At 37.0% G+C, this 15,358-nt stretch overlaps 1 protein-coding gene and 1 long non-coding RNA gene across 2 annotated transcripts in view; one reads left to right on the top strand and one right to left on the bottom strand.

Moving 5' to 3' along the window:
- The window catches only part of LOC134735794 (uncharacterized), a 60,974-nt gene that overhangs the window by 41,844 nt on the left and 3,772 nt on the right, over positions 1-15,358 (bottom strand). The gene's annotated exons all lie outside the window — the stretch shown is intronic.
- On the top strand, positions 5,911-6,846 carry LOC129473156 (olfactory receptor 2G3-like). Its single transcript, XM_055263399.2, has one exon. It carries the CDS (start codon positions 5,911-5,913, stop codon positions 6,844-6,846), a length of 936 nt encoding a protein of 311 aa, XP_055119374.2.

Below are 15,358 nucleotides of genomic sequence, written 5' to 3' on the forward strand. Positions count from 1 at the left end.
AGGTTCTTGTTATGTAAATGAAGTCTTCAGGTGGAAGGCTTCAGAGAAAATTAAGTGGTAAACGTCTCTTATGAGATCTTAAAAAGTGCCAGACTATTAGTTAAATCTCTACTGGATCTGGAAAAGACCTGGAAAAGGTAGGGAATTCTATACAGAATGTAGATTTTCCCCAAAACAAACAATAATATAGGTGTTATAAACAAATTATTTAGGCAGATAGTGAGGGTAAGGAAAATTCTTCCTGGGTAAGGTTTTCCTTTTAATAAAAAGCAGCCCCCAAATCATTTTTTCTAACAAAGAGCAGACTGTATAGAATCTAGCTGCAGACATAGACAAGCAAGCGGGAAGTTTGCATTGGTCAATGCTGGTAGTTGTGCTAATAGAAAAAGGCTACCTGGGATTAGGCATGATCAAAATGGTGGCTCCATCTTCCGTTCTCTTTGTCAGCCACGTGTAGAATACGGAGCAGACGAGATGGTGCTGGCCAACTGGAAAGTCCATTTGCATAAGTTAAGGTGGGTCAACCGGCCTTCCCTGTGGGCTATGTAAATGTCACACCTGGTAGAACCAATCTGTGATCCTATGTAAATCAGACACCGGCTCCTCCTCAAGCTTGCCTGTAAAATCTTCTGTGGTCTGCCGCAAGCCAGTTTTTTCCCTTTCAAAAACCTTTCTCAAGAGGGAGAGAAAGCTGCTCGCCTCTCTCCTTTCTTCTGCCTGTTAAACTTTCTGCTCCTTAACTCACCCACATGGGGTCCGTGTCCTTAATCTTCTTAGTGTGAGACAATGAACCCTGGGTATTTACCCCAGACAACGATGCCACTTCAACAGCTTTGCAAAGGCATTCCAAAATGTGTCAAAGAAATCTATTTTGGGGTAAACTACTTTGATTTCTTTCAGGACCTGCTATCTATCATGTGATGCTATACTAGAGTCAGGTTGCAATTTGGTATGTTATTGCTATAAAGAATCTGTTTTGTCAGTCTTAAGATCTCTGTTTTAAAGTTAATAATGCTGGTAAGTTGTGCCTGAATTCCAAAGGGATTTTCTTCAAGAGTGTCTCAGAATTAATGATACTTGACATTCTATATACAACTTGGTATTCCATATACATTTTAGAATAATCTTAAACAATTTTACAAATAGTCTTTGAATTTTGATTGAATTAGCACTGAATATAAAGATCAAAGATATAATTAATATCTATACAATTTTGAATCGTCTATGAATAGTTGTAATCACTTTGAATTTTCTACATACATAATCATATATATAATAATGAAATTTTATTTCTTCTACTCCAGTCTTGCTTGTTCCTTGTCTTATCCTATTATACTGGCTAAAGTCTCTACAACAAAGTAGTTTGAATGGAAATGGAAATAGAAGGTGTCCTTGTCTTTTCCTCAATTTCAAAGAGAAAATTTTCAGCATATTCATAATGCTTACTGAAAGAGTTTTCGGATCCTGTTTAACAGATTAGGATCTATCATTCTATTTATAGCTTACTAAGTCATTGTTATTATTTTTGTATATTTTGAGATTTATCAAATACTTGATTTTTTGTCTGATGATATGATTATAAAATGTTGTTTCTTTATTGTGTTATTTTGCTAACACAATGAAAAAATGAATTTCATTTTCTTCTGGAATAAATTTACTTTCAGCAGTGTGTAGAGTATTTTAAATAATTGAATTAATTGGCAATATTTTCAAATCTATGTTAATTCATGGGACTATCATGCAATTTTAAAATTTTGTTTTGTTGACAAAGTTATACTTGACTAAAATAGTATTTGAAACTTGCCTTTTATTTTTTAAACCTCTGGCATATATAAAAATTTCCTACAAATGAATTTGGAAAAAGCCAAGGACTTGAATGGATACTACACATAAGATTTTTCAATGACTATAAATATAAGAGAAACTGGTTAACTTCATTAGTAGGTGAGTACAAATTAAAATCATAATGATATATTCCTGACATATCACCAGAATGGCTAAAATCAAGAGACAGAAAACACTGTTAGCATAGATTTGGAGCAAATGTAATTCTCACCATACTGTGGAGTTTAAGTTTGTGCAACCAACTTCCAGAATTGGTGGTATCTACCAAAGCTGAATATATGCATACCTCAAACCTAAGCAATTTCTCCACAGTATGGTCCCTGCCAAAATGCTTACATTTCTCACCAAATACATGTACTAAAATGATTGCAGCAGCAATATTCACAAAAGACAAAAATCATAAACACCCAAATGTCTAGCCTATCAGTACTACAAAGGATAAAATAGTTGCGGCATATTTATACAATGAAATACAATGCAGTAAAAATATACTGCTGTATTGGTATATGCAACCACATAAATGAATCTCGCAAAGATAACGTATAAATATAAGCAGAAACAAAAGAAATAATGCTGTATGATTTTGTTTATATATAGTTCAAAAAAATCATAATAATGGTTACAAGGGGCAGGTATAAGTAGCATAAGGAAATGAAATTGAGAGTCATTCTAGAATGTTTCTTACATTCTTTTCTTGATCAAAATGTGTTCACTTTGTAATAATTGATTAAGTTGCACCGTCATGAACTATTTTATATAAACTATTTTTTAAATGAAAGCTTTCATAAAAATCTAGATTCTATTGAGGATTCAGAATATTTTGCAATCCTGGGGCTCAATGAGTAGAAAATGGATCAACTGGCGCTCAGCAGTTGTTGTTTTCTTCAGATGTGGCATGTGCAGCAACGTGTTCACCACTCTTATTACTGCATATAGACCTTAGCTAAATGTTTGTTGACATTTATCACTGCATTTCTGCAATTGTTTTTCTTATACCTGATCCACTCAGTCATTCATATCACCTGCTCGTACTTGAATATGCATGAGATTTTTCTTGGACCCTAAAATATTTATAGAATTTGCCTTAGACAAATAGAGGTTTATTTCCTCTATTGAGACCTGAAAAAAAAATCATAAAGGAAGAATATGAATGCGTATACATTTATAGGTGACAGACAGGAAGTTAATGGAATTTCCCCCTGGGCCCTCTGTTTTGTCTTGGAAGTCAGGGCAAGATAACCTGCTTGGAGAGCTGTGGGACACTGGGTTGGAGTATTTGAGAATTTGTTGAACATTTGCTGTGGTGATGCAAGAGACAAACAACAGGATACACATAGAATGACCTCTGGACAGAAAAGAGCCCATTTGAAGTTGAGAAAGACCAGGGGTGTTTAAGGGCACTGTTCAAAATATTTATATGTTTATCTCCAGCAACAGTCAAGAGCCTATTAGATATGAGGGAAAAGGCCCTGTTGGAAGGCTCCAGGCCTGCTGTTTTTGTCTCAGCAGAGGTGAGGTAAAGGCAAGGTGCCCCAAAATTTAAAGTTATTAAGAAGAGAATTTAAAGTAATGAGTCAACAGGATAAATTAATTATATGTACTTGCATATATAAAATACTAGATTTTTGATAGAAACTTAACAGCAGAAATGAGAAAATTGATCTTTGGGAGGCTATGAGGGCAGAAGTTAAATATCTTTGCGGTTTTGCCTAGATTTACACAATATTGAAAGATCAGAGAGTCAAAAGTATTTCTTGCAGAATAATCTCCTGGGACAGTTCATCTTTGGATACTACAGAGCCTGATATTAATTGCATGTTGGGAGAACTGTGTCCCTGGGACCTTTTTGGCTTCAGTGTCCTGCGTGCTTGCCAGTGTCTCCTGATTTGCTGATCTTCAGTGATCTCCAATCTCAAATAACAGCCCCGACAACCAATACGTGAGCCTTACACACTGATTTGTCACTTGAAGGTAATACTGGTTTGAACTCTATGGCTTAAGCTTCCTTTCTGTATTAAAATATGATTATTAGTGTGAAAAAAATGTGGAAAACCTTTTTTCTTGTAACATATTTATTTCTTTTTATGCTTTGATTTTATTTCTATACCATGCCCATGATTCTTAACTTTTAATGGCGAACTGGTTTAAAGTGATGTTCATCTGGGTGAAGGGAGATTATATAGTGCACATGTTAAATTTTGCATCATGGTAAAATAAAATTCTTCTACAAGCCTAAAACAAACATATTCCCACAAATAAGGAGCTGGTTCATGACTGTGAATTGATCTCTTATCGCATTTGTTTGGAGGTATTGCGTGTGAGTATGTGTTAAAAACACAGCAGAAGTCTCCTTTGATTGGGATGGGTAAATTGACAATGAGCAGGCTGCATTAAACAGATTAGAACAAGAGTGATGTGTGTCTGGCTTTATTTTATTCCTTTGATACAAGTAAAATGAGTACAATTTAGTATAGCTAAATGGGTGGGAATTAACATAAATTAGAGAATCGGAAGACTTATGCATGTATGTATGTTTTTATGGGTATGTATGTGTATAACTGTGAGTGAAATTATTAGAACTATATATATTTAGCATATGTTATATTGAATATATTACATACAGCATATTTATAAACTGGTTTGTTCCTTAAGGGTCCTTTCATGTTCTCTTTTTACTGTTGTGCTCTCTTCCCCCTATTTTGAGGGATCACTCAGTGTCTTCATCCTCTTATGGGGTACCCATGCCTCCTCTGACTTTTCCTGTGACTTCTTTTCATTTCCACTGAGTTCTGCTAAGTACAATTTTTACATGATAAGTGAAATAAATATTAAAAAAAACAGTGAAAATTATCTTATATATTTTACTTTCATGAATAATTTTCAGAACAAATATTAATGCAATTTCAGGATATACAATTATTATGGGGAAGAATTTTAGGCTGGAGTAATTTTTGCTGATGCCACGTGGAAAGTGCCTATTTGTCCTATATATGAGGTAAAGTCGTGAAATTTGGGTATATACTTTGTATCTGTGAATACATTTTAAACTTCTGCATTTATAAGTGTTTGGACTTTTAAAAAGCTGATTAAAAATTTTTATCTTTTCATCTTCTAGAAGATAAACATTCTATGTTGGTTTGATGCCTCTTAATCTCACTAAAGAGCCCTCCTTACCCTGATCACCACTCTTTCCATTCCGATTCAACTACCTCTTCATTCAACACACAAGACCAGAGAGCTGACTCCCTTCCCTAACACCACACACCAAAGAAGAGAAGGAGAACTTTGCAAATCAGGACTATCATAGATGAATCCAGCTTATAGGCCGGAAGGTAAACTAGATGACTAAACATGAGGTGTGCTGCATAATGCTTGCATAAGAATATCTTTGCTGAATAAACTGCCTGAGTTTACACCATCAGTACGCTGGTGGACTAAATGAGTTAACAAATCCCTAAAGAAAATAAGTCATTGAAAGTATGTGTCCATATAATTAAACATGAAGTTATAAATGTTAATATTATTACTTTCAATAGCCAAATGTTTGCCATTTTACAGGAAAAATAACCTCTATAATCTCCAGAAGCTAGCTACCATTCATATAAAGAAAAACCTTAAAAAATGCCCAACTCAAAATTTACAATTGAAGAATGGAAATGCTATTTATATTAATTATTTGCATATATTAACCATTACTGAGTTTTTTCATTGAATTTGAACAGTTTGTCCTGAGTTATAAATTAATTGAATGTACTTTATTCCTTTGACATTTTCTTTCTTTCTGCCTTTATTTTTTCTGTGATACATTTTATCTCAGCTTTTAATAGTTATCTGTCAGGAAAACACTGCTTCCACAATAGCCTTCATGTATCTCTCTGTATTATGTATTTTCTTTAAGTCTTCTTTTGTGATTTCTATACCAAAATTTATTCCATGGGTCACTGTAACATCTCTGAGTCAGTGTTTTGATTAGATACTTATTAAAGATTGATATTGTGCCCAACGGCCAACATATTATCCTCCCTGAATTCTTGTAATGTGTTTCTCCTGGTTCTGAACAGGGTGATGGGCAAGACTAACAGCAGTGTCAAGGGAGACTTCATCCTGGTGGGTTTCTCTGATCAGCCCCACCTGGAAAAGATACTCTTTGTGGCTGTTTTGATATCCTATCTCCTTACCCTTGTGGGAAATACAGTAATTATTCTGATCTGCTCCGTAGACCCTAAACTCAAGACACCCATGTACTTTTTTCTTACTCACCTCTCCTTAGTTGATATCTGTTTTACCACCAGTATTGTCCCCCAGCTGCTGTGGAACCTAAAGGGACCTGACAAAACAATCACATTCCTGGGTTGTGTCATCCAGCTCTACATCTCCCTGGCATTGGGCTCCACTGAGTGTGTCCTCCTGGCTGTAATGGCTTTTGATCGCTATGCTGCAGTTTGCAAACCTCTCCACTATACCGCTGTAATGAACCCTCAACTGTGCCAGGTTCTGGCAGGGGTTGCGTGGCTGAGTGGAGTGGGAAACACTCTCATCCAGGGCACTGTTACCCTCTGGCTTCCTCGCTGTGGACACTGGTTGCTCCATCATTTCTTCTGTGAGGTACCCTCCATGATTAAGCTTGCATGTGTGGACATCCATGATAATGAGGTTCAGCTCTTTGTTGCTTCACTGGTCTTGCTCCTCTTGCCCTTAGTGCTAATATTGCTGTCCTATGGACATATAGCCAAGGTGGTCATAAGGATCAAGTCAGTCCAGGCCTGGTGCAAAGGCCTGGGGACATGTGGATCCCATTTGATAGTAGTGTCCCTCTTCTATGGGACCATCACAGCTGTCTACCTCCAGCCCAACAGTTCTTATGCCCATGCTCATGGGAAGTTCATCTCCCTCTTCTATACAGTTGTGACCCCGACCCTCAATCCTCTCATCTACACACTGAGGAATAATGACGTGAAAGGAGCACTGCGAAGATTATTTAACAGAGACTTAGGCACGTAAAAAATGAAGCAGAGTACACAGTGCTCAACTTTTTTTCACAAAGGAACTTTAAAGGTCATCTTGTGTAATTCTTCACTCAAGAACTTTGCCAGTCTATAAAGGAAGAGATGTAATCTTCTCCATCTGCATTACTGTATTTCACTTGGCCTCAGAGCTTGCTATCCTCTCCAATCTCTTTCCAAACTTCTTTTGAGCCCATGTAAGGCAATATTGCCCCACACTTTTAAATCTCCAGGAGTCACATCATTTCTGTTTCTTGCTCTCCCTCCCTTCCTGTGCTTTTCTTTAGCCTTCCTTCCTTTCTTGCTTTTTTCCTTCCCTTCCTTCCTTTTCTACCTTTTATTTATTCATTAAAAAAAAGACATATAAGCCCTCAAACACAATTTTGGTATACAAGGTCTTGTTTATTATATAATAGTCATTGTTTTGGATCAACTCAGAGAAAAGTATAGAGCCCTTCTTGAATTACTTAAAACTTAACTATAAATTAGGGCATGCTTTATTTAAATATACTCAAGCACTGAAAAGGAATAGGTATCTGTGTTCTAGAGCACGCTGTGGCAAACTGGGGGAACAGGCCAAATAACTCATTCTAACACTTGATAACAAATGATTTTTTATTTCAGTTATTCATAAGAAGGGAGATTCACCAGCAGTTAGTAATTAATGATATCTTTTCCATCTTCAATTAAACAGAGAGTTCACAGAATTCCATCTGGGGCCTGCTTTGAAACTATGCACACTTGGCAAAAGGAAAAGAGCTCAGATCCAAACAGGACATGGGTACCAGTGTTTTACAAATCAAAATTTCTGACCCTTAGCCCTATGGACATTTTGGAACAGATAATTATCTGTTGTCAGGGTCTCTCTTCTGCATTTTAGGATGCTCAGCAGTATCTTTGGCCTCTGTGCACTAGATGCTAGTAGCATCTCCTTTCCCCCCAAGTTGTGACAAGAAAAATACCTCCAGACATTGTCAAATATGCCCTAGGAAGCAAAAATGCTCCTGGCATAGAAGCACTGCCATAAATCAGAGCATATTGCTATATCAGGAGGCATGTTTTATTACATGGGAGTAAGCCTACAGGGTCAGAGTGAGACTAGCAGCAGTCATCCTAGTGCACAAAGCATAGGTGTGCACATACAAACACAAAAGCACAGGAACATACACAAACATATTTGATAAAATGTTTTTAGTGTCCTTTTGTTTCATTATGTATGGTTTTAAATTTTCATTTTTATAATAAGAGAAAAGGCCATTTCGACATATGTTGAACTATCTTTTTCAGAGCAATGTTATTTCATTAAAAATTTTTTTGAAGGAAAGATTTTACTTTAATTTTATATTATTAAATAGTGAGGCATGAGGTAAAATCGGTGGAAATGAGAACATGAAGTAAATGCTCAGTGATTCCAATTGCATTCACCTTTCCAACATGGCATCTGCTGTTTAGGGAGGCCAGGTTATCCAGTTTCTGGATCTGGGTGTGGGCATGGGATAGTCAGATGGGAATGGTACCAGTTGGAGGAACATGGGTAAGAGAAGGTGAAAGGTAAAGTGCTATCTCTGAGGTAGGTTAGGGTCTGACATCTGGGAAGTTGGGGAAGGAAGGAGCCCTAAGGAGGTATAGCCTAGGGCTTTCCTAGCTACTTTGACAGCCATTTGTTCTGTTATGAGATCCTGATGTCACTTGAACAAGACCCTCAGTGGGCCTCATCTTGGCTCCATTACTTTCTGAAAGTTTTTTCTTCATCTTCTGTTTTTTCTTGGGTTCAACACCAGATGGTGCCAGCAGACCATAATGCATCCAGCAAATTTTTCCTGTCACATCCAGACTCCTCTGCCTTACCCAAAGATTCATGGGCTTTTTCGGTGAAATTTCTCCTAATTCCCTTCCTCCGCCAAATCCTATTTCTCTGTTGAAAACAATAGCAATGTCTTCCCTACTGTAAAAATCCTTGTGTGCCTTTATAATCCAAACACATTAGATGACTGTGCAATGACAATACTTGTCATTTGTCCTGTGACTATGCTTTAATATGTTAAAATTTATTTCTTTATACATAAAAATGTATTTCAAGTATAAATAACTGGTTCTGAGTTTGCCATTTTATGTAATTTGGAGAGTTCCTGAAGTCAAGAATTTAGAACCATGGAACTCTACACTGAAAAGCCACCAGCCAGGGCCAGCACATACCCAGAAGTTATTGTTTTGGGAATGGTCTGTCAATTTGGGGTCCGGCGTTTAGTGGATGTGCATGTGGAAGAAGGAGAAAGAGAAAACAGTTTTTTTTTTTTTTTTTTTTTTTTTTTTTTTTTTTTTTTAAATTTTTGATATTTCTTTTTTTTTTTTTTTCTTTTTTTTTTTTTTATTATACTTTAGGGTTTTAGGGTACATGTGCACAATGTGCAGGTTTGTTACATATGTATCCATGTGCCATGTTGATTTCCTGCACCCATTAATTCGTCATTTAGCATTAGGTTTATCTCCTAATGCTGTCCCTCCCCCCTCCCCCCACCCCACAACAGTCCCTGGAGCGTGATGTTCCCCTTCCTGTGTCCATGAGTTCTCATTGTTCAATTCCCACCTATGAGTGAGAACATGCGGTGTTTGGTTTTTTGTCCTTGCGATAGTTTACTGAGAATGATGTTTTCCAGTTTCATCCATGTCCCTACAAAGGACACGAACTCATCATTTTTTATGGCTGCATAGTATTCCATGGTGTATATGTGCCACATTTTCTTAATCCAGTCTATCGTTGTTGGACATTTGGGTTGGTTCCAACTCTTTGCTATTGTGAATAGTGCTGCAATAAACATACGTGTGCATGTGTCTTTATAGCAGCATGATTTATAGTCCTTTGGGTATATACCCAGTAATGGGATGGCTGGGTCAAATGGTATTTCTAGAATGCTCCTCATCACTGGCCATCAGAGAAATGCAAATCAAAACCACAGTGAGATACCATCTCACACCAGTTAGAATGGCCATCATTAAAAAATCAGGAAACAACAGGTGCTGGAGAGGATGTGGAGAAATAGGAACACTTTTACACTGTTGGTGGGACTGTAAACTAGTTCAACCATTGTGGAAGTCAGTGTGGCGATTCCTCAGGGATCTAGAACGAGAAAACAGTTTTTGAATAGCTAGAGCCTTCTGTGATTGAGCAAAATAACAGTGTGTTTGCTGGGCCTTTTATCTTAAGACCTTGGTGAGTTTCTTAGCCTAGATTCTCTAAAAATCAGTGCTTGAGGAAAAAAAGGAAATATTAATGTTTTATTTGGGAATGTAAATAGAGGGCAGCAAAGGTGAGAAAAAAAGGGAACTGAGAGAAGGAAAATACGAAGCAAGGTGAGGTGATACATTTTCACACTGACTACCACTTCCTGAGAAATTTTAGAAGGCTGCCTCACAGATGCTTTAATCTGTTCTTGCCACTCTCCTTCAGACAAGATAGGAGGAGGAATCTTGCTTTGGGTGAAAGAAAAAAAAAGAAAGTATTAAAGTATATCAAAGAAGAACGAGCTGTGTCAAAGGCTGTTAGTATAGTAGGTCAAGTGAGATGAAGATTAAGAACTGACCATTGGATTTAGCAATAAGGAAGTCATCTGTGACACTAAGGGAGGAGTTTTGCTAGAGAAAAAGAAGGCAACAGCCACACTGGAATGGAAGCAAGAGAGAACAGTAGGAGACAACTTAGAGACAGAAAGCATAGAAAACTCATGAATGGTGCTTTGCTGAAGGCAGAAAGAAATGATTCAATAGCTATAGGGAAAGGGGGGTCAAGAGAAGGCAGAAAGTTTTTTTCTGTAAGATGGATGTAATGGCAGCATGCTTGTATTCTATGGTAATGACCTATAGAGTATGCAAAATTACACAGCAGGAGAGCGAGGGTGAACTCAGAAACAAAGTCTTTAGGTCGGTGAGGGGATGGATCCAGGGCAGCAGAGGATTGATCAGCCTTTGCTAGAGCACAAACAGTTCATCAATAGGAACCAGACAGAAAGCAGAATACGTGGATATAGAAGCAGGTGGGTGTGTTGAGATAGTATTGAAATCTGATAGAAATTCCTTTCTGATTGCTCCAATTTTCTCTGAAGTTTCGAAAAGCAGGCGCATCAGTTGGGAGTGAAGAAAAGGAAAGGATGGGCGCTTGGATAGAGCAGAGAAGGTGTGAACAGACACCTGGGAAGAGGGAGAGTACAGAAATTATGAAATATAGAAAACTAACGATTTTCTTTTTGTTTTGTTGCATTTCGTTTTTTTTCAAAGGTTTATCTGGTGATATGTTATGATCCTGGGGGAGGAAGAGCTGACATTTGGCTCTACATTTGGCTCAGTCTATCATGGTGTTTCCCCATGAGTCTCTTTTTTTTCCACTATATCTCTAACTATTTTATCATTTTCATCAAATGACTTCTTAAATCAATTGAAATAGTCATTTATAAAAGTCATTTGTATATAAACATTCCATTGTTCTCATACTTGTATTTTAACTATAGTAAATACAGCACTTAATATACAGAAATTTAGTTCCAAATGTCTTTGATTGTTCAACTGCCTTTATAAATCTCCCACTATAACTTATTTAAAAAACAGAATATTGTACATGTACTATCTAGAAATTAAAATTATTTACTCTTCCCCAACATTTAAGTAATATATATTTAGAAAACACCATCCTAAGAGTTTTAATTCTATTAAGCTTCAATTTGAACTCCTGTATAACAATTTAACAGCAATGAAAGTAGAATAGAGAGAATTTTTAATTACTTTAGGACAACAATGATATGGCTACTTCTCCTGGATGTTAAAAGTAGGTTCAGGGCCAGGTGCGGTGGCTCACGTGTAATCCCAGCACTTGGGAGGCAGAGGCAGGAAGATCGCTTGAGCCTAGGAGTTCAAGACTAGCCTGGGCAAAATAGCGAGACTCCATCTCTACAAAAACATTAAAATATAATAATAATAAGCAGATCCATTTGAAGGTGGAATCAGCGAGGAAGGTTATCTTCTTCTACTTTAAGATGTATAAATATGGAAATGATCTAAAGTTTTATTTCATTTTCTTGATATATATCAGTAATTACTTAATCTCTGTCCTGGAGATTTTGAAGCTAACTTTCATACTGTGCATTTTCTGGTCCAAAGATGCTTGATTTATTTTATATGCTTAATATGACTTTAAGTGTTCCTTTTATTCTTTTCAGATAATTCAGACTATATTTTGTTTGTGTCCTCTCCAAAGGTTTTTACAAAAGCATAAATCAGATTATTCAGAGCTATCTAAGTAATATACATGTTCTGATTTGTCTATTACATCCACTCTAACATACCTGCATCTGTTTTATCTTCTCCAAGTGTCAGAGATTTGCTCTGACTTTTCTTGTTCTTTGGAACTTGTTCTAGGTGTTCTCAGTTCTGACTCACTGTAAGTTATTTCTGTTTATTGAAATATTTTCAATATGTTTATTTCTGTTCGCTTAATCTTTTATTTCATCCTTCAGTTTTTTGTAAAAGCTATTTTGGGTTTTCCCAAAGATGGACATCTTCATCCAAACGCTACTTTATTGCTATGGCAAGTCTTCATTCATGTGATATAGTTAAGTTATTTTGGCTTTATCCATTTGGTACTGATGGACTTTGACATATCTTTTAGTGACTGAATCCTTGTTTTAATGTCAGACACAAGTCATTATGAACATTTAGATACCTTTTCCTTCCATTTATTTTCTAATGAGTCCAGTTTAAACTCAAAGAGTTAGATCTTTCAAGTTTTTAATTAACTAATTGCCTTTAAATTTGGAGTTCTTGATAAATTGTTCTCAAGACTAGACTCAATAAGAAAAAAATCTGTAACTCTTCCTATACTTTTTTTTTTTTTTTTTTATTATACTTTAGGGTTTTAGGGTACATGTGCACAATGTGCAGATTTGTTATATATGTATCCATGTGCCATGTTGATTTCCTGCACCCATTAACTCGTCATTTAGCATTAGGTGTATCTCCTAATGCTGTCCCTCCCCCCGCCCCCCACCCCACAACAGTCCCCGGAGCGTGATGTTCCCCTTCCTGTGTCCATGAGTTCTCATTGTTCAATTCCCACCTATGAGTGAGAACATGCGGTGTTTGGTTTTTTGTCCTTGCGATAGTTTACTGAGAATGATGTTTTCCAGTTTCATCCATGTCCCTACAAAGGATATGAACTCATCATTTTTTATGGCTGCATAGTATTCCATGGTGTATATGTGCCACATTTTCTTAATCCAGTCTATCGTTGTTGGACATTTGGGTTGGTTCCAACTCTTTGCTATTGTGAATAGTGCCGCAATAAACATACGTGTGCATGTGTCTTTATAGCAGCATGATTTATAGTCCTTTGGATATATACCCAGTAATGGGATGGCTGGGTCAAATGGTATTTCTAGTTCTAGATCCCTGAGGAATCGCCACACTGACTTCCACAATGGTTGAACTAGTTTACAGTCCCACCAACAGTGTAAAAGTGTTCCTATTTCTCCACATCCTCTCCAGCACCTGTTGTTTCCAGATTTTTTAATGATGGCCATTCTAACTGGTGTGAGATGGTATCTCACTGTGGTTTTGATTTGCATTTCTCTGATGGCCAGTGATGATGAGCATTTCTTCATGTGTTTTTTGGCTGCATAAATGTCTTCTTTTGAGAAGTGTCTGTTCATGTCCTCTGCCCACTTTTTGATGGGGTTGTTTGTTTTTTTCTTGTAAATTTGTTTGAGTTCATTGTAGATTCTGGATATTAGCCCTTTGTCAGATGAGTAGGTTGCAAAAATTTTCTCCCATTCTGTAGGTTGTCTGTTCACTCTGATGATAGTTTCTTTTGCTGTGCAGAAGCTCTTTAGTTTAATGAGATCCCATTTGTCGATTTTGGCTTTTGTTGCCATTGCTTTTGGTGTTTTAGACATGAAGTCCTTGCCCACGCCTATGTCCTGAATGGTATTGCCTAGGTTTTCTTGTAGGATTTTAATGGTTTTAGGTCTAACATATAAGTCTTTAATCCATCTTGAATTAATTTTTGTATAAGGTGTAAGGAAGGGATCCAGTTTCAGCTTCCTACATATGGCTAGCCAGTTTTCCCAGCACCATTTATTAAATAGGGAATCCTTTCCCCATTTCTTGTTTTTGTCAGGTTTGTCAAAGATCAGATAGTTGTAGCTATGCAGCATCATTTCTGAGGGCTCTGTTCTGTTCCATTGATCTATGTCTCTGTTGTGGTACCAGTACCATGCTGTTTTGGCTACTGTAGCCTTGTAGTATAGTTTAAAGTCAGGTAGCGTGATGCCTCCAGCTTTGTTCTTTTGGCTTAGGATTGACTTGGCGATGCGGGCTCTTTTTTGGTTCCATATGAACTTTAAAGTAGTTTTTTCCAATTCTGTGAAGAAAGTCACTGGTAGCTTGATGGGGATGGCATTGAATCTATAAATTACCTTGGGCAGTATGGCCATTTTCACGATATTGATTCTTCCAACCCATGAGCATGGAATGTTCTTCCATTTGTTTGTATCCTCTTTTATTTCATTGAGCAGTGGTTTGTAGTTCTCCTTGAAGAGGTCCTTCACATCCCTTGTAAGTTGGATTCCTAGGTATTTTATTCTCTTTGAAGCAATTGTGAATGGGAGTTCACTCATGATTTGGCTCTCTGTTTGTCTGTTATTGGTGTACAAGAATGCTTGTGATTTTTGTACATTAATTTTGTATCCTGAGACTTTGCTGAAGTTGCTAATCAGCTTAAGGAGATTTTGGGCTGAGACAATGGGGTTTTCTAGATATACAATCATATCATCTGCAAACAGGGACAATTTGACTTCCTCTTTTCCTAATTGAATACCCTTTATTTCCTTCTCCTGCCTGATTGCTCTGGACAGAACTTCCAGCACTATGTTGAATAGGAGAGGTGAGAGAGGGCATCCCTGCCTTGTGCCAGTTTTCAGAGGGAATGCTTCCAGTTTTTGCCCATTCAGTATGATATTGGCTGTGGGTTTGTCATAGATAGCTCTTATTATTTTGAGTAATTTATTGAGAGTTTTTAGCATGAAGGGTTGTTGAATTTTGTCAAAGGCCTTTTCTGCATCTATTGAGATAATCATGTGGTTTTTGTCTTTGGTTCTGTTTATATGCTGGATTACATTTATTGATTTGCGTATGTTGAACCAGCCTTGCATCCCAGGGATGAAGCCCACTGGATCATGGTGGATAAGCTTTTTGATGTGCTGCTGGATTCGGTTTGCCAGTATTTTATTGAGGATTTTTGCATCAATGTTCATCAAGGATATTGGTCTGAAATTCTCTTTTTTGGTTATGTCTCTGCCAGGTTTTGGTATCAGGACGATGCTGGCTTCGTAAAATGTGTTAGGGAGGATTCCCTCTTTTTCTATCGATTGGAATAGTTTCAGAAGGAATGGTACCAGTTCCTCCTTGTACCTCTGGTAGAATTCAGCTGTGAATCCATCAGGTCCTGGACTCTTTTTGGTTGGTAA

The sequence above is a fragment of the Symphalangus syndactylus genome, chromosome 23, assembly GCF_028878055.3.
Source record: "Symphalangus syndactylus isolate Jambi chromosome 23, NHGRI_mSymSyn1-v2.1_pri, whole genome shotgun sequence".
NCBI classification, from domain to species: domain Eukaryota; kingdom Metazoa; phylum Chordata; class Mammalia; order Primates; family Hylobatidae; genus Symphalangus; species Symphalangus syndactylus.

Excerpts from the sequence above, each read along its gene's own strand:
- LOC129473156 (XM_055263399.2), top strand. The coding sequence starts at position 5,911 with ATGGGCAAGACTAACAGCAGTGTCAAGGGAGACTTCATCCTGGTGGGT.